Here is a 19,697-nt window from a genome sequence, read left to right as displayed (position 1 = left end):
CAAAAAGGCAAAATGGTTGTCTGAGGAGGCCTTACAAATAGCTAAGAAAAGATGAGAAGTGAAAGGCAAGGAGAAAAGAAAAGACACACCCATCTGAATGCAGAGTTCCAAAGAATAGCAAGGAGAGATAAGAAAGCCTTCTTAAGTGAACAACACAAAGAAATAGAGGAAAACAATAGAATGGGAAAGACTAGAGATCTCTTCAAGAGAATTAGAGATACCAAGGGAATATTTCATGCAAAGATGAGCACAGTAAAGGACAGAAACGGTATGGACCTAATGGAACCAGAAGATAATAAAAAGAGGTGGCAAGAATACACAGAAGAACTATACAAAAAATACCTTAATGACCCAGATAACCACAGTGGTGTGATTGCTTACCTAGAGTCAGACATCTTGGGAGTGTGAAGTCAAGTGGGCCTTAGGAAGCATCAAACAAAGATAGTGGAGGTGATGGAATTCCAGTTGAGCTATTTCAAATCCTAAAAGATGATGCTGTGAAAGTGCTGCACTCAATATGCCAGCAAATTTTGAAAACTCAGCAGTGGCCACAGGACCGGTAAAGGTCAGTTTTCATTCCAGTTCCAAAGAAGGGCAATGTCAAAGAATGTTCAAGTTACTGCACAGCTGCAGTCATTTCACATGCTAGCAAAGCAGTGCTCAAAATTCTTCAAGCTAGGCTTCAACAGTATGTGAACTGAGACCTACCAGATGTACAAGCTGAATTTAGAAAAGGTAGGAGAACCAGAGATCAAATTGCCAACGTCTGTTGGATCATAGAAAAAGCAAGAGAATTCCAGCAAAACATCTACTTCTGCTTCATTGATTATACTAAAGCCTTTCACTGTGTGGATCACAACAAACTGTGGAAAATTGAGATGGGCATACCAGACCACCTTGCCTGCCTCCCAAGAAACTTGTAAGCAGGCCAAGAAGCAACAATTAGAACTGGACATGGAACAACAGACTGGTTCCAAATTGGGGAAGGAGTATGTCAAGGCTATATATTATCACCCTGCTTATTTAACTTATAGGCAGAGTACATCATGCAAAATGCCGGGCTGGATGAAGCACAAGCTGAAATCAAGATTGCTGAGAGAAATACCAATAACCTCAGATAGGCATATGACAGCACCCTAATGGCAGAAAGCCAGGAGGAATTAAAGAGCCTCTTGATGAGGGTGAAAGAGGAGAGTGAAAAAGTTGCTTTAAAACTCAACATTCAAAAAACTAAGATCATGGCATCTGTTCCCATCACTTCATAGCAAATAGATGGGGAAACAATGGAAACAATGACAGGCTTTCTTTTCTTGGGCTCCAAAATCACGCAGATGGTGACTGCAACCATTAAATTAAAAGATGCTTGCTCCTTGGAAGAAAAGTTATGACCAGCCTAGATAGCATATTAAAAAGCAGAGACATCACTTTGCCAACAAAGGTCTGTTTAGTCAAAGCTATGGTTTTTCCAGTGGTCATGTATGCATTTGAGAGTTGGACTATATAGAAAGCTGAGTGCCAAAGAATTGATGCTTTTGAACTGAGGTGTTGGATAAGACTCTTGGGAGTCCTTTGGACTGCAAGGAGATCCAACCAGTCCATCCTAAAGGAAATCAGTCCTGAATATTCATTGGAAGGACTGATGCTGAAGCTGAAGCTCCAGTACTTTGGCCACCTGATGGAAGAACTGACTCATTGGCAAAGACCTTGATGCTGGGAGAATTGAAGGCAGGAGGAGAAGGGGACGACAAAGGATGAGATGGTTGGATGGCATCACCGACTCAATGGACATGAGTTTGAGCAAGCTCTGGTAAATGATGAAGCACAAGGAAGCCTGGCATGCTGCAGTCCATGGGGTTGCAAAGAGTCAGACACAACTGAGTGACTGAAAGCAGCAACAACAGAAGAGCCCTGTCTGCTGGTGGTCCTGTCTTCACTTCATGAAACACCCACCAGGCAACAGTGAATAAAGGAGCCTGAAAGAGCAGCAGAGTGTGGGAAAAAACAGGCAGTAGTTCTATCTACATGTTCCCTCATACCGTACAAGGCAAGAGTCTTCCCATCCTAGGCCTTAGAAGGGAGGGTGTTTATTTATTTATTTATTTTAATGACTTACAAAGAATTTGCTTTATTGTTAAAAAAAGTAAAATTCACAAATTGTCTATATTTAAATTGATAACTTTTTACCATGTACTTTTTTTTTTTTTCAATTTCTTTATCGTGGGAGGGTGTTTAATGTGGATGATCCGTCTCAGTCAGCTTCCTCTGTCCCCTCAATTCTCTCCCCTTTTCCCTCTTAGAGGACACACAGTACAATGCATCCCAGCCCCTTTTTGAGAAATTTCAGTCCTGGACAAAGGAAAAGCAGGTTCTGCTCCTTTCAGTCTGGAGGCAGAGAGCGTCAGCACTTCTCCTGTATCCCCTGCACATCCACTCTGCCCTCATGGACCTTCCCTTCCACACCGGCTGTTCTTTACCTCACACACCTGCAACCTCCCACCTGAGACCCACTCTGCTGTGGGAGCATGCTGGCCTCCTTGGGGCGGGCCAAAAACAGGGCAGTGGTTGGGAATGAACAGCTCTGGGGATGGCCCTCAGTTGATGATGGTCAGGAGTTAGTGGATAAATACCCCGGCTGTCTCATTCGTGGTTAGGGGAACTCTGAGATGGGTTCTGTTCAGGCCTGAGCTCAACTGCCCACAGCAGCCCCATTGGCTCATAACTCACCCTTGCTGGCTTCCTCCCCTCACCCTCCCTCTGCCCATGTTCCCTGGAATAGTCAATAACACTATGTCCTCAAACACTTCTCGCTTCTCGGCGTCTGCTTCCCGGAGAACCCAACTTAAGTTCTTTGTTCTGCTTTATTTATTTTTATTTTATTTTTAATATTTATATTTATTTATTTGGCTGCGTGGGGTCTTAGTTGCCACATGTGGGATTCTTTTTTTTTTTTTTTTCAGTTGCAGCATTCCCTGACCAGGGATCAAACCCAGACCCCTTGCCTGTACTGGGAATGAGGAGTCTTAGCCACTGGACCACCAGGGAAGTCCCTGTTCTTTTTAAAAAAAAAAACCCAAACATTTCAGGATGTGGTCAAGTAATTTCCAGTAATATTACCCCCTGTGCAGTCTTTGATGAAATTAGGGGCATAGAATGTGTTTTGACAAAAGTGACAACAGAAGTGGGCTCCCCAATTTTCTTCACACTCTACTAGCTTTTACTGCTAGTGTGGCGTCTCCTGTTCTTTTTTCTTTCTTTTTTTTTTTATTTAAAAGCATTTTTAAGACGTCAAATAATATGTGTATACTGTTTCAAGGCAAGTGATACTAAAAGGCCTAACCCCGCTCCCTACTTCCCAGTGCTGCTCCTCAGAGGCCACTATTCTCATCTAATATTTCGAGCTGTTCCTCTGGAATTACCACCATATTTCTAAGTAAAATACTAATACCGTTAACTACAGATTTCTCAACCTTAGACATTATCCATTTTACTTATTATAGTAGATGAACATAGAGCCCCCTTCAGTTCTTGATTTCTCCTCTTGTACACTTCCACACTCCACATAATTTTTGGTCAATTCAACATTTAATATTTCCATTTTATGACTGAATGACTATGACTCCCAGTTAAGCCATATGTTGTTGTTGTTTGTTGTTCAGACACTAAGTCATGTCAGACTCTTTGTAACCCCGTGGACTGCAGCATGCCAGGCTTTCCTGTCCTTCACTATCTCCTAGAGTTTGCTTAGATTTGTGTCCATCGAATCAGTGATGCTATCTAATCGTCTCATCCTCTGTCGTCGCCTTCTCCTCCTGCCTTCAATCTTTCCCAGCATCAAGGTCTTTTCCAGTGAGTCAGCTCCTCACATCAGATGACCAAAGTTTTGGAGCTTCAGCATCAGTCCTTCTAATGAATATTCATGGTTGATTTCCTTTAGGATGGACTGGTTTGATTTCATCCTTGCAGTCTAAGAGATTCTCAACAGTCTTCTCCAGCACCACAGTTTGAAAGAATCAATTCTTCAGCTCTCAGCCTTCTTTATGGTCCAACTCTCACATTTGTACATGACTACAGGAAAAACTGTGTGTGTGTGTGTGTGTGTGTGTGTGTGTGTGTGCGCTTAGTCACTCAGTCGTGTCCAACTCTTTGTGACCCCATGGACTGTAGCCCACCCAGCTCCTCTGTCCGTGGGGATTCTCTAGGCAAGAATACTGGAGTGAGTTGCCATGCCCTCCTTCAAGGGATTGAATGTTAAGCTTTAAGCCAGCTTTTTCACTCTTCTGATCTTTCACCTTCATCAAGAGACTCTATAGTTTCTTTTCACTTTCTGCCATTAGAGTGGTATCAACTGCTTATCTGAGGTTGTTGTACTATAATTACATTTCCTTTCTTACATTTCCTTTTGTATGTAATGTTTTGGTTTGCCTGGAATTAACTGTTTCATTCTTTGATTTGTTTGGTTTTCTTTCTATTTACTACTAATTCTTCTCTCCTCCTTTCTTAATCCTATTTGTGGTTGAGAATATTTCTTTTATACCAAAGGTAACATTCTATATGGGTTGCCCTGGTTTCTCAGGAGTCTTCCCTGGTGGCTCAGATGGTAAAGAATCAGCCTGCAATGCAGGAGATCAGGGTTTGATCCTTGGGTCGGGAAGATCCCCTGGAGAAGGAAATGGGAAGCCATTCCAGTATTCTTGCCTGGAGAATGCCATGGACAGAGGAGCTTGGCTGGCTATAGTCCTTGGGGTCGCAAAGAGTTAGACACAACTGAGGAACTAACACACACACACACAGCCCTCTATACAGATGGGTTTCCCTGCTGGCTCAGCGATAAAGAATCCTTATGCAATGCAAGAGACCCGGGTTCTATCCGTGGATTGGGAATATCCCCTGGGGAAGGAAATGGCAACCCACTGCAGTATTCTTGCTTGGGAAATCCCATGGAGAGAGGAGCCTGGTGGGCTACAGTCCATGAAGTCACAAAGGAGTCAGACACGACTTAGGGGCTAAACAACAACAATAGCCTTCTATACATATACAAGTTTCCCTTGCTATCTGAATGTAGACAGTTTCTATGAAATTTTTCATAAAATGAAATGGTGTAAAGTGAAGAAATAATTACCTCTGGACGCATCTTGCTAATGGAAGGCACAAGATAAATTGAGATAAAGCACAGATGCCAAAGCTACAGTAGCGTGATGCTGAGATGCTGTGTGTAGTTCCAAGGAAAGGAGCCTGGTGGTGCCACTTTTACTGCCTGGGATGCCTGCTGCCTCAGTAATTTTTGTCGTTCAGTCACACAGTTGTGTCCTACTCTTTGCGACCCCATGGACTGCAGCACGCCAGGCCTCCCTGTCCCTCACCATCTCCTGAAGTTTGCCCAAGTTCATGTTCAAGTTCATGTTCATTGCATCGGTGATGAGCTGCAAACGCTGAGTACTATCATATTATTATTATGCCGTTCTTGGTGGCGTGTGGAATTTTAGTTCCCCAAGTAGGGGTTGAACCTGGACCATCGGCAGTTTGAGAGTGCTAACCAGTGGACCACCAGGGAATTCCCTTTCACCTTTTTTTGTTTTTGTTTTGGCTGTGCTGGTTCTTCGTTGCTCCATGGGGTTTTCTCTAGTTGCGGTGAGCCGGGGGCTACTCTCTACATGTGGTGCGCGGGGTTCTTATTGCGGAGGCACGGGCTCTAGGGAGTGCAAACTCAGTAGTTGGGGCACTAGCTGGGACTTAGTTGCCCTGTGGCATGTGGAATCTTCCTGGACCAGGTGTTGAATCCGACTCCCCTGCACTGACAGGCAGATTCTTTACCCCCAGAAAGTCCTGCTAGTCGTGGTTTTGATTTTGAATGTGCTTTGTTGTAATCTGCTTCAGTTCTTTGTGGAGTCAGAGGTTGGAGAGAGGAGCAGGAATAAAGGAGGAGAGAGAATGGAGGGCAGTTTAGGACCATCTATGAATGACTCCTCCCCACTGGCAGTGCAAAGCTCTGGGTACAGACATCACTTTAAGAACTAACCAGAGACAGGTGTCAAGGCAGCTGCTAATGGTTTTGTTTCCCTACAGAGAAGGGCTGCCTCGCCCACCGCCCCTGCTGGCTCAGGCCAACCTCCCCTTTGGATACCCAGTCCACGGGGTGGAGGTGATGCCCCTGCACACAATTCCCATCCCAGGTAGGTACCTCTCCATTCAGAAGACTGAAACAACTTTCTTCTTATTCCTTCTCAAGCAAAAGGTGGGAGCAGAAAGAAACAGTCATTCATGCTGTGTATCCAGCATAATGCACAAAGCTTTACATGATTTCATTTAATGTACCGGGAATCACCCTTAGTAGCTGTGACCTCCATGGGGATCTGAGATAACATAGAAGATGACAGAAATCTAGGTGCCTTGAGGAATCTTAGGGACATAATAGACTACTTGGTGTCCTCCAGCATCAAAGCATGAGCCCGTCTTCACGGAGTGCATAGGAAAAGGATGTCTATGCCAGTTAAAACTCCCCTCCATGAGTGTTTTTTTACACACTCTTCTAGTTAGTTCAGCATCACTTCCCTGTGAGGTAAATATTATTTTGCCAGCTTCACAGATGAGTTTAGTAAGTTATCTAAGAGCTCATAGGGAGGATATGTTTGTATTAGAACTTGAATTAGTCATAAGAACAGAGATAGATGCTAAAGTAAAAAACATTTGGGATAAATTGCTAGTGTTTTTGAATAGTCGTTTAAAAATGATTCGCCATTTTGCATAGTTCTTTTTTTTTATTGTGGGTAAATACACGTAACATAAAATTTACCATTTTACCCATTTTTAAGTGTCCAGTTCTGTGGCATTAAGTATATTTACATTGTTCTACAACCAGCACCCGTCTCTAGAACTTTTCACCTTCCCAACTGAAACTCTGTATCCATTTAACATTAACTCCCTTTTGCCCCTCAGTCCCTGGCAACCACCATTCTATTTTCTGTCTCTCTGAATTTGACTGTTTGGGGAAACTCATATATGGATGATTCATTATTTAATATCTATTGCTTTCTCCCCTTCAGTATCAGAGATATCTGGAAGGGACTGGATTAATTGACATCACTCATCCAGAACTGATGGCGGGCAGCAGAGGCTTTAGAACTACCAGAGTTTGAGGAGGGCCATGGGACACCATCTAATGGAGCCCTGGGAAGGGGGAGTGGTCAGCAAACACCCTGGGCAGGTGACACTTGGGGTGACTCTGGAGGACATGTAGGAGTCAGACAGGAAGGTGAGAGCATCAGGAAGCCCGAGGCATCCTCTCAAATGGTGTTGATTGTCTTTTCCTTGTGTCCTCCAGGTCTCCAGTTTGAAGGACCAGACGCTCCCATCTATAAGGCAAGCGTCCCCTTCCCAGCTTCCTTTAGCTCTTGGCATCCTGTCCTTGGCTCACTACCTATGCTTTCTTCTCCCAGTGGTGGCTGGTCTCAGATTTTGACAGAACCTCTATCCTGATTAAATATTAGACATGAGTCCATGGTGGGGAGTGGGGGAAGGGTACCTATAGAAGTCATGAATTTTCCAGCCATAGGGTGGCTGAAGTTCCAGGGAAGACTTCCAAAGAAGTGGCCACCAAGGCTTCTGCTGGCTTCAGCTCAAGGGGAAGCTTCTGCCACAGCTGGGCTGTGTTGCCTCTGTTTGGGTCAGCACCAGCAAGGTGGATGCTATGTGGCCTGTCCTCCTTTCGCTACTTAACATAGCTCCAAATTAAGGTCTCTGCAAGTATGTCTGAGGGGTGGGATGCAAATTGCATCCAGAACCCTAACTGAAAAGGAGTCTGGGAAGTTTAGTTTTAGTTTTTCCAAGACAGAGGCTGGAATGGACAGTGATGGAGCTGTTCTATTCTCCAGAGGACGCCTCTGCTCACCTCGCTCCCAAGTACCCTCACCTCCCTCCTCCCTCCCCCACCTTTGTCACTTTCTACTGTGTCACCTTCTTCATGGCTCTTATCATACCCGCAGTACTTTATATGTGTCATGATAGGCTTATTGCCACTCTTCCCCACTAGAATGTAAGCTTTTTGAAGGCAGGAAGTCTGTCTACTCTTTTCCCAGGACCTGTAGTTTGGATCTCAGAAAGTATCTATTGATAGTCTAAAGTATTTTCAGCAGGAATGACATTATCCAGGTTGTTGTTTTTCAGTGGCTCAGTTGTGTCCAACTCTTTGTGACCCCATGGACTGCAGCATGCCAGGCTTCCCTGTTCTGCAGTATCTCCCAGAGTTTGCTCGAACTCATGTCTATTGAGTTGATGATGCAATCCAACCATCTCATCCTCTGTCACCCCTTTCTCTTCCTGCCCTCAATCCTTCCCAGCATCAGGGTCTTTTCCAATGACTCAGCACTTCACATCTGGTGGCCAAAGTATTGGAGTGTCACCTTCAGCATCAGTCCTTCCAGTGAATATTCAGGACTGATTTCCTTTAGGATTGACAGGTTTTATCTCCTTGCAGTCCAAGGGACACTCAAGGGTCTTCTCCAACACCACAGTTCAAAAGCATCAGTTCTTTAGCTTTCACAGTCCAACTCTCACATCCATACATGACTATGGAAAAACCATAGCTTTGAAAATATAGACTTTGTAGGCAAAGTGATGTCTCTGCCTTTTAATATGCTATCTAGATCCATCATAGCTTTTCTTCCAAGGAGCAGGCATCTTTTAATTTAATGACTGCAGTCATCATCTGCAGTTATTTTGGAGCACAAGAAAATAAAATCTGTCACTGTTTCCATTATTTCCCCCTCTATTTGCTATGAAGGGATGGGACTGGATGCCATGATCTTCATTTTTTGAATGTTGAGTTTTAAGCCAGCTTTTTCACTCTTCTCTTTCACTTTGATCAAGAGGCTCTTTAATTCCTCCTCGCTTTTTGCCATTAAGGTGGTGTCATCTGCATATCTGAGGCTATTGATATTTCTCCTGGCAATCTTGATTCCAGCTTGAGCTTCATCCAGCCTGGCATTTCACATAATATACTCTGCATATAAGTTATCCAGGTTACTTTCGCTAAAGATAACTGGCTGTTGCAGAAGACAAGAAGGCAAGGGAAGAGAACAGCAGTGGGGATGAAGAGAAGGAAATGAATTTTAGCTACATGTTGAAGGTGGACCCAACAGGACTCACTCCTAGATTGACTGCAGGTGTTGGGGAAACAGCAGGACAGGAGTGACTTCTGTTGGGGACTTGAACAGCTGAGTGGGTAAAGGTGCTACTCACAAGGCAGGGAAAACCATGGATGGGGAAGAAAACAGTTTTATTGAAAACAATCAATAGTTCAAGTTTTGAAGATCCGTGAAACTTCCTAGCAGAGCAATCAGCCAGGCAGCTGGACCTCAGAAAGATAGGAGCTAAAGATGTGCATCTTCAAAGCATCAGCATATGAATGGTATTAAAGCCAACGCCTCTAGTGAGAAAGGTTCTGTTCAGTTAAGTTCAGTCGCTCAGTCGCGTCCAACTCTCTGCGACCCCATGGACTGCAGCACGCCAGGCCTCTCTGTCCATCACCAACTCTCAGAGTTTACTCAAACTCATGTCCATTGAGTCGATGATGCCATCAACCATCTCATCCTCTGTCATCCCCTTTTCCTCCTGCCCTCAATCTTTTCCAGTATCAGGGTCTTTTCAAATGTCAGCTCTTCGCATTAGGTGGCCAAAGCATTGGAGTTTCAGCTTCAACATCGGTCCTTCTAATGAACACCCAGGACTGATCTCCTTTAGGATGGACTGTTTGGATCTCCTTGCAGTCCAAGGGACTCTGAGTCTTCTCCAACACCACAGTTCAAAATCATCAATTCTTTGGCGCTCAGCTTTCTTTATAGTCCAACTCTCACATCCATACATGACTACTGGAAAAGCCATAGCCTTGACTAGACAGACCTTTGTTGGCAAAGTAATGTCTCTGCTTTTTAATATGCTGTCTAGGTAGGTCATAACTTTTCTTCCAAGGAGTAAGCGTCTTTTAATTTCATGGCTACAGTCACCATCTGCAGTGATTTTGGAGCCCCCCCCCAAAAAAAAAGTCAGCCACTGTTTCCCCATCTATTTGCCATGAAGTGATGGGACCAGATGCCATGATCTTAGTTTTCTGAATGTTGAGCCTTAAGCCAACTTTTTCACTCTCCTCTTTCACCTTCATCAAGAGGCTCTTTAGTTCCTCTTCACTTTCTGCCATAAGGGTGGTGTCATCTGCATATCCGAGGTTATTGGTATTTCTCCCAGCAATCTTGATTGCAGCTTGTGCTTCCTCCAGCCCAGCGTTTCTCATGATGTACTCTGCATATAAGTTAAATAAGCAGGGTGGCAGTATACAGCCTTGACGTACTCTTTTTCCTATTTGGATCCAGTCTGTTGTTCCATGTCTAGTTCTAACTGTTGCTTCCTGACCTGCATACAGTTTTCTCAAGAGGCGGGTCAGGTGGTCTGGTGTTCCCATCTCTTTCAGAATTTTCCACAGTTTTTTGTGATCCACACAGTCAAAGGCTTTGGCATAGTCAATAAAGCAGAAATAGATGTTTTTCTGGAACTCTCTTGCTTTTTCGATGATCCAGCGGATGTTGGCAGTTTGATTTCTGGTTCCTCTGCCTTTTCTAAAACCAGCTTGAACATCTGGAAGTTCACAGTTCACGTACTGTTGAAGCCTGGCTTGGAGAATTTTGAGTACTACTTTACTAGTGTGTGAGATGAGTGCAATTGTGCGGTAGTTTGAGCATTCTTCGGCATTGCCTTTCTTAGGGATTGGAATGAAAACTGACCTTTTCCAGTCCTGTGGCCACTGTTGAGTTTTCCAAATCTGCTGGCATATTGAGTGCAGCACTTTTACAGCATCATCTTTTAGGATTTGAAATAACTCAACTGGAATGAGAAAGGTTAAGAAGGGAAAAGATAAAGAAGGGAAAAGGACTCAGAACCAAGCCCTGAAGAGCTCTCTTTGGAGGTCTGATGGATGAGGAGGAATTAGCAAACGGAATTCAAGGAGCCGCCAGCAGGGGTAGGAAGAAATCTTTAAGGATGGTATCCTGCGGCTTCCCTGGTGGCCCAGTGGTTAAGAATCTGCCTTGCAATACTGGGGACACTGGTTTGATCCCTGGTCTGGGAAGATCCCACATGCCTCAGGGCAGCTAAGCCCTGTGCACAACTATTGAGCCTGTGCTCCATAACAAGAGAAGCCACTGCAGTGAAGCGCCCACCCACGGCAACGAAGAGCAGCCCCCACTTGCTGCACTTGGAGAAAGCCCATGCACAGTAACAAAGACCCAGCGCAGGCAAAAATAATTAATTACAATAAAAATAAACTAGTAAAAAAAAAAAATGGTATCCTGCATGGCAAGAGTTAAAGAATGTTTCAGAAGTGTCCCTTGAACACACCAGATCTTAGGACTAGATTCTTCCTTACTGAAGGTGAGGCAGTAACTCCTGCAGAGACCGACCCTAAATTTCAGGGGCACGATCTATCCTCTCATTCTTATGTGCTCTGCCCCCTGTTGGCCATCCTGGGTATGTGCTGTTCTTTGCATTTAGTCTTGCTGTCTCATCCACCCTAGGTCACCCTGAAAGCTTCTCTGGGGACACTGAACACCCTCGCTGACACCCCAGACAATGTGGTGCAGGGCAGAGGCCAGAAGCAGCTGACCATTTTGACTGGTAGCCGGAAGGTTTTGAATTTCATCCTCCAGCACGTGACATATACCAGCACAGAGTACCAGCACCCCAGGGTGGATGTGGGTGAGAGCCTGTCCTTGGATGACAAAACGCTTAGGGACGCAGGAAAACACCACCAGCCCTCAAAGTCTTCCTCCTCCCAGAAGGAAGACTTCTATTTCTAACTGGCTCCTATTTCTAACTCTAAACACTGGACTTTCCAATTACTGTGTCCAGTAATATCCCCCCATTGCCATTGACCCCACAAGACGGGCAAAATGCCCGCTCGTGTCTCCATGAAGGCAGATCATTCGTGCTGCATACCCAGCTCTGTTCCTCATTCTCGGCAGCGAGCAGAGCTGGCGATTCCAGCTGCAGCAGAGAGGATGCAGTCTGTGCACCAGTGTCTTGTCCTGGGAACTAACCGGAAAGTGGGGTGTGAGGAAACCTGCAGCAGGGAGGGCAGGAGCTTTGTCTTCCTCCTCCCATCCCAGCCCGAGATTTCCTGGGAGAATAATTGCTGATTCTAAGGGCAGCCCCAATTTCTTTCTGGATGAATTAAAGGCACTCTTTCCCATTTTGAGCAGCTCCACAGGATGCATTCCCAGGACACCCACACACACCAAAAAATGAACTGTGGGACATTTCCCATGAACACAAACTAGGGAGAGAGTTCCCTCCACCTTCAGGTTTTCAAATGTTTCTTCTCACAGAATGACCCTGAGAGGTCAAATGAGGCAGGTAGGGTTTTCCTGGTTTTGTAGATGGTGAAGGAGATGAATGATTTATGCAAGGTATTTCAGATAATAAATAACAAAGTCAAACTTAACCCACCCCTCTGATTCCAAGCCCACTTCACCCTACAGAGCCTCACGGGGAAGAAATGTGAGTTTCAGAGGCAGTCAGCAGGTTGCCCCAGGGACACACAGTGAGTCAGGAGCTCGAATGCCGTAGACTCTATGCTGTCCTCCATCTCCTTCCACCAATCTTCCATTGCCCCATCTCGTTGGCTTCCTGGGCAGCATGGGGAGTGACCCAGACGCAGTACACAACTCTGACCTTATTTCTCCCTCCAGTGAGTCTGGAGTCCAACTCCTCAGTGGCCAAGTTTCCAGTGACCATCCGCTTTCCTGTTATGCCCAAGTTATATGACCCTGGACCAGGTAAGGCCCTTGTCCCTGGGGCTCCATAGTGGGTCCTATAGACTACTGATGAGATTCAGAGGGGATCCTCTCTGAGACAGAGTAGGAGAGTAATTGTAAAAACAGAGTGGTACTAGAGGAGGAATAGATATATCAATAGCATCAAATTAGAAATCTAGAAATAGACAAGTTGAAATTTTACCATATGATAAAGGTAACTTTTCAAATTAAAGGGGGAAAAGATGGATTATTCAAGAAATCATGTGGGATAACTGTGTAGCTATGTGGAGAATGACAAGTTGAGTATATCTCACAGCTCACATCAAGATAAATTCCCATTAGAGCAAATCCTAATTTTGTATAAGTATTCAAAAAAGGGTTCCCCTGGTGGCTCAGAATCACCTGCCAAGCGGGAGACCCTGGTTTGATCTCTGGGTTGGGAAGATCCCCTGGAGAAGAAAATGGCAACCCACTCCAGTATTCTTGTCTGGGAAATCCCATGGACAGAGGAGCCTGGCAGGCTATAGTTCATGGGGTCCCAAAGAATCAGACACAAGTTAGCAACTAAACAACAACTAGAAAAAAAGCAACAACATGGAATTTAAAAATAACTTTGGAATATAAGATTTTTCTAAATGTGACACAAAACCCAAAGGCCATAAAAGACTGGAAACATAAAATACATAACAATGTTTAATTGTTTTTCTTTTTTATGGCCACTGACACGGCCTGTGGGATTTCAGTTCTCTGATCAGGGATCGAATCTGGTCCCTCAGCAGTGACAGCATGGAATCCTAACCACTGGACTGCCAGGGAATTCCCAATTTTTAATAACTTTTTTGGACAGAAATCTACCATATGCAAAGTCAAAGGACAAACTGGGGGAAAAATACTTTCAACACAAAGTCAAAGATCTAATTTTACTTAGGAGCACTTGTGAGGACTTCCTGGTTGTCCAGCAGCTAAGACTCCATGCTCCCAGTGCAGGGGGTACTGGTTTGACCCCTGGTCAGGGAACTAAGGTCCAACATGCTGCACAGTGTGGCCAAATAAATAAATAAATTCTCACTATAGTCCTATAAAGTAGGTTGTTGTTGTTTAGTCGCTGTGTCATGTCCGACTCTTTGTGACCCCATGAACTGCCACATGCCAGGCTTTTCTGTTCTTCACTGTCTCCCGGAGTTTGCTCACTCATGTTCACTGAGTCAGTGATGTTGTGAATCAATAAGAAAAGAACAAATAAGAGAAGAATAAGCCAGTTCACAAAAAGTTAAATTCAAGAATACTTTCAGTCATTAAAATACATGTTCAGTCTCACACTAAGTGCAAATGAAAACTACATCCATATCAGTAAATATTGGAGGAGGAGTGAGGAAACATTCTTTTAAACTGCCAGTAGGAATGTAAATTGGCACAACCCTTCTGGACCAACTTAGCAATGTCTGTCAACATTTTAAATGTATACGCACGTTGGGTCAGCAATTCCACTTGTATGAGTTATCCTATAGATGCTTACATCTGTGTGAAAAGACATTTGTTTGAGGGTGTTTATTGCAGCATTGTTTGCAATGACAAAAACCTTGAAAATGGTTGTGTGTGTTAGTTGCTAAGGCATGTCTGACTCTTTGCGACCCTGTGGGATTCTCCAGGCAAGAGTGCTGTAGTGAGTTGCCATTCCCTTCTCCAGGGGATCTTCCCGACCCAGGGATTGAACTTGAGTCTCCCTTATTGCAAGCAGATTCTTTACCATCTGAGTCAACAGGGGTTAAATCAAGTGAGGTCCATGGGTATAATAAAATGCCACGCAATGACATTCAGAAGGACAAAGGAGGAAAACATGAGCTGGAAGTGTTTTTTATATTGATACAAAATGCTTTCCAAGATGTAAGCAAGGTACAAAAAAGAGTGGAAAGTAAGCTACTATTTCTGTAAAAAGAAAGGGGTAAAGAAGACATAACTGCTTGATTATAGAAAAATAAACAAGAAGTTAGTAATACCTGGTAAATTCCTGGGGAGGAACCAAAATGATGGGGACAGAGATGGGAAGAAGTATTTTCATGATATAACTTTCAGTATATTTGGAATTTTGAGCTAGTTGGCATTTTTGACGATATTTCCTATATATTCAAAATGTAACGTTAAAAAAAAAAAAGTAACGTATTCAGATAGATTCTATTAAAAATAGGATTAAGTCTATATGGAGAGGAATTTACAGTATGTGCTTAACATCATCATAACTATCTCAAAAATAGAAGAAATCACAACAAGTTCACAAAAAAGCTTTTTTGGCTTCAGATTTGTCTTAAAGGTAAAGTATTACCCATAAAATGGAAATCTCCACAGTCCTATTTCCCTCCCTTCTTCCAACAGTCATGGTCTTTCTTTTCCTGGTTTCTGTACATTTTAATATGTAGATTTCTATTCCAACACACAGGTGCACACACAGAGCATACAGTGTGGTATAATGCATTTTTGAACTTTTCATAAAACTTATCACATTATATGGCATAGAATTCTAGTTTCTGGCCTTTTATCAGTCCATGGCTTGTCTTTTGGTTTTGCTTCTGGGGTCTTTTGTGTTATAAAACTTCATCCTTTAATAAAATTGATTCATTGCTTTTTTCTAGCTTTTGCTTTTTTGCCTTAATTCAAGAAATTCTTCCAACATTGAAGCCATAAAGATATTCTCCTGTACTTTTTTTCAAAAGTTACATATGCTTGTTTCTCACATTTAGATATTTAATCCACCTAGAAGTTATGTTTATGCGTGGCATGTGATAGGGACCTAATATTTTACACATGGAGAGCCTATTGTCCCACCACCATGGACCAAGTGGTCCAGCCTTGTCCTCAGCCCCTCACACACACAGCTTCATGCATGTAGGGGTTTGAACCAGCCTTTGTTGGGTTGCATTGATCTGTATCCTGGGGCTCATTTTACAACATTTCTGTATGCTTTATAACAGGTTTTCTATCTAGTGCAGATAAATTCTGTATTGACGGATGACTGTACTTCAGTTAGTGAAATTTTCTTAGCTCTTCTTGGTCATTAACTTTTTCATTAGAGTTTTAGCATCAGCTCATCAAGATCACCCAAAATGCCTTGAGATTTTGATTAGAATTTTCTAAAATTTGTTGATTAATTAGAGATGAATTCACAGTTTTATGAAGTTGAATATTCACAACCGTGAATCTGCTATATCTCTCCATGTGATACTCTCCATGTCATAGTCTCTTCATAGGTTCTTCAGTAATTTATTTTGTAGTTTTATTTGTAAAGGAATTGTACATTTTATTGGATTTGGTCTTAGGTAGTTTATATATATTTTTTTACTTTTATAAATTGGATTTTGTTCTACATTTTAATTGATGTTAGTATATAGGACATTAGTGATTTTTGAATGTTGGACTTAATAGGCATCCTTCTTGCACACATATTAGTGATTTTTTTTAACATATAGAGTCTCTTAAACAAATAATGATTTTTATCTCTTCCTTTACAATCCTTATCATTTGTTTCTTTTTCTTGTCATAATGCATTTTGCTAAAATCTTCAGTACAGTGTTGAATAATAGCAGTGGTAGCACACTTGCTTGTTCCTGACTTTAAGAACCTTCTAATGTTATACCACTATTCTTGTTTGCTGGGTAGGAGTGTGGTAGATGTGTCAGGGTAAGAAAGTTTCCTTCTTTCCTTCTGTTTCTAAGAATTTTTCTATTTCTACTTTCTATTTCCTTGCTGAGAGTTTTCATATTTATATGAATAAGTATTGAATTTTATCAAAGAAATTATCTGCACCCACTGAAATAATTTTTCTCCTTTAACTGGGTTCATGAAGTGACTTACATTGATTTTTTGCTGTTGAAATTGTTCTTGCATTTTTGGAATAAACCCATCTTGATTGCAGTGCATTATTTGATTGAATGCTCAATTAAATTTGTTGCTATTTTATATAGGATTCTTACATCTGTATTCAAAACTGAGACTGTCTTTTGCTGTAATGTCCTTGCTCAGTTTTGTTATCAATATTATATAAGTCTCATTAGACAAGTTAGATACCTTTCCTTTTTTCACTGTTTGCTGAAATGAATTGAATTGTAATAAAATAGGAATAATATGTCTCTTGGGGTTTTATTAAAATTTGTCTGTCCTTTTGTCTTTTTTTTTTTTTTTTTTTTCTATCCAAGTTTTGGGGAAGGTGGTTGGGGTGTGAATGTGAACGGGAAAGAGTGAGAGAAAGGGAAGAAATTTAAAACTAACAGCTCTACCGCTTTAATGGTTATTGATCTATATGTACATGAGTCAATTTTTAAAATGTTTCTATAAAGTTGTCTTAAAGTTAGCATAAATTGTCTATTTTTTTTTTTGCCATAGAGTTGTTCATAGAATTCTCTTATGCTTGTTAAAAATTTTTTTAATATCTTAAGTCATGTCTCCCTTTTGATTCTTTGTATATATCTTAAATGATTTTAACTTGGTTTCCTATCTAAATATTCTCATTTCTTTTATGCCTGTTTTGTTTCATATTTTCTTTTTCATATATGTGATTCTATGGTTTATCATTTAAAGGTTTCAAACATTCTCACTTTGAGTCCCTTTCAGATTCGTCTATTGTTTGTCTATCTAGAGTGGATACTTCAGGCACAGGGTGGATTTGCCGGCTTTGAATGTCTTGGGATTTTTGCTGGTGGCTCATCTTGAATATGAGGCTTTACAAGCTTGTTTTGTTTTCTCCTCTCTCCTGATTCCTTCCCATCTCACAGCTTTATAGTTGCCCCAGATTCTCAGTCTATCATCATATACTACAGTCTTGGGGTCCCTGTCCCCTAGTGATATGGGCATCACCGAAGAGCCAGTTGCTGGGCCTCAGGGTGGCTTGGCACAGGACACGGCTGGGTGAGATGCTGTCATCGCTGAACCCAGAGGTGTGTCTGGAGATGATGGCTCTTTGAGGTTCCTTGCCCAGCGGGTAGTATGTCGTGAGAGCTGGAGGGAGTGCAGCCTGGCTCCAGTCCATGGTTTCTAGCAAAAAACCTGGTTGTGGACCCACATACTTCATGAGACACTTTTTTTATCCCATTAACACTCAAACTCTGCCTCCTAGCCTCTGCTGTTCTGACCCCAGATTGCAGCAGACCCAGCTCCAGCTCTGCTCACTGCTTTTGATTCCTGTTCCTTGGAAGAAATGTCATCTGTTTTTGAACATGGCTCTGTCTTTGCATATTTCTTTATCATTGCTCTGTGTTTAGAACAATAAACAATCTCAAAGCAGAATGCTATACTGCCCACCTGGCCGGGAGTCTCCCACCTTTACTACCTCTGTGGTAACTCAGGCTCCTGATTCTCTCTTTACTGTAATGAAAGAACCAAATTTGTCACATGGCCTGAGAAGAGAAAAGGTAGGAGAGATTTCATGTGACACGCTCTCGAACATGATTTACGTGACTCTTTCTGTTACTGAGCCCTTTCCCGATTCTTGGACCATACCATACCATAGAAATGAATATCACTTCCATAAGACTCTTCAGCATGCAAAGCCTTTTATTCACAGAGATAGTTTGTGCATAGGAGAGAAGGCAGGGAAAATGCCAGCTCACCAGGTAAAATGGGATGAGTTGCTTTTATAGCAAAAAGGATGGTTTGTCTCATGATCACTGATAATTTCCAGAAATCATCAAATTTCTTGGATCAGCTGCAGGTGGCTGCATGATGGCTGTCAGGAAAAGAGAGTGTTTCTGTGCGGGGGAAGAAATGCATGAGAATTTTCTGTAAGAAAGCCCGAGAACAGATATGGTTAAAATTTACAGTTGAGCTTCTTATCTTGTAGCAACTAGGTATACTCAATAGTGGACCAGAGGTAACATTAATCTTTTATTTCTGTGATCCTGGTTTCTCCCCCCCAGGTCTTGGACCCCAAGGGCCTTTGTTCTTTAGTTTGCAAGGCTTGTTCTGCCCAAGGCCAGTCTTTTTCTGAAGTGACTGTACTATTGTCTTCCTGTCTTACTTCCACTCACTCCCAAAGACTCAAGAGGAGCTGGGTAATGGTGCAACATGTATTAAAAAAAGGAGATCTGGAATGACCTCTGACTTCTGTCATTCTGAGAAAGTGACTCTGCAGTGGGGTTCTGTTGCACTCACGCACAAACAGTTGGTGGGGTGTGACTTTCAGCATGTGTTAACTCCAGTTGATCCCACCCCACCAGACGACCCACCTGCCTATCAGCTAGGGCGCCATTCTGTGGCTAGATCTCCTTAAACACACCAGCAGCTATGGTTGTTTGACCCAAGGGTCTTTTCCATAGAAAGGCTGTCCTTTCTCCAGCTGTTTCTATAAATCACACAACCTGGTCTACCCTCTTCCGATCTCCAAGTGGACCTGTTTCCACTTACACCTTCCAGAGGATAAAGATCAGGTAAGTTTCTCTATAGGAGTGCAGCTGATGACAGGGCAGGTCTCAAGTTCTTTAGAGCTTTTCTCCTCTTCCTGGGCCCTGTGACACTACATAGAAAATCCCTTGATGGGCAAGGCTCTATGCATCTCAACTCCTAGCATGAAAGCAGGATACAAGCCCAGTACAGACAGGCAAGCATAAAATGAAACATCCAGGTAAATAGTAGGAAATAGCAGAATAGAACCAACAGAACCAGGAAAGAGACTTTAGATTAGAACACAGACAAAATTTAAACAAATCATTATGGTTGTTTTTCAGTCGCTAAGTCATGTTTGACACTTTGCAGCCCCATGAACTGCAACACGCCAGGCTTCCCCATCCTTTACCGTTTCCTGGAGCTTGCTCAAATTCACGTCCATTGAGTCAGTGATGCTACCCAACTATCTCATCCCGTCACCCCCTTCTCCTCCTGCCCTCACTCTTTCCCAGCATCAGGGTCTTTTCCAAT

General features: G+C 42.7%; 1 protein-coding gene across 2 annotated transcripts in view; it reads left to right on the top strand.

The window, feature by feature from the left end:
• Positions 1–19,697, top strand: part of B4GALNT2 (beta-1,4-N-acetyl-galactosaminyltransferase 2 (SID blood group)) — a 61,538-nt gene that overhangs the window by 36,114 nt on the left and 5,727 nt on the right. For both annotated transcript variants that reach the window (XM_061143799.1, XM_061143800.1), the window contains exons 4-7: positions 6,064–6,170; positions 7,319–7,356; positions 11,559–11,739; positions 12,732–12,818. In XM_061143799.1, coding sequence (XP_060999782.1) covers positions 6,064–6,170; positions 7,319–7,356; positions 11,559–11,739; positions 12,732–12,818 — 413 coding nt within the window. The remainder of the gene's footprint in view (positions 1–6,063; positions 6,171–7,318; positions 7,357–11,558; positions 11,740–12,731; positions 12,819–19,697) is intronic.

Source organism: Dama dama, chromosome 5, assembly GCF_033118175.1.
Source record: "Dama dama isolate Ldn47 chromosome 5, ASM3311817v1, whole genome shotgun sequence".
Lineage (NCBI taxonomy): Eukaryota > Metazoa > Chordata > Mammalia > Artiodactyla > Cervidae > Dama > Dama dama.
The sequence above is the reverse complement of the archived record's forward strand: the minus strand, read 5'-3'. Positions and strand labels throughout refer to the sequence as shown.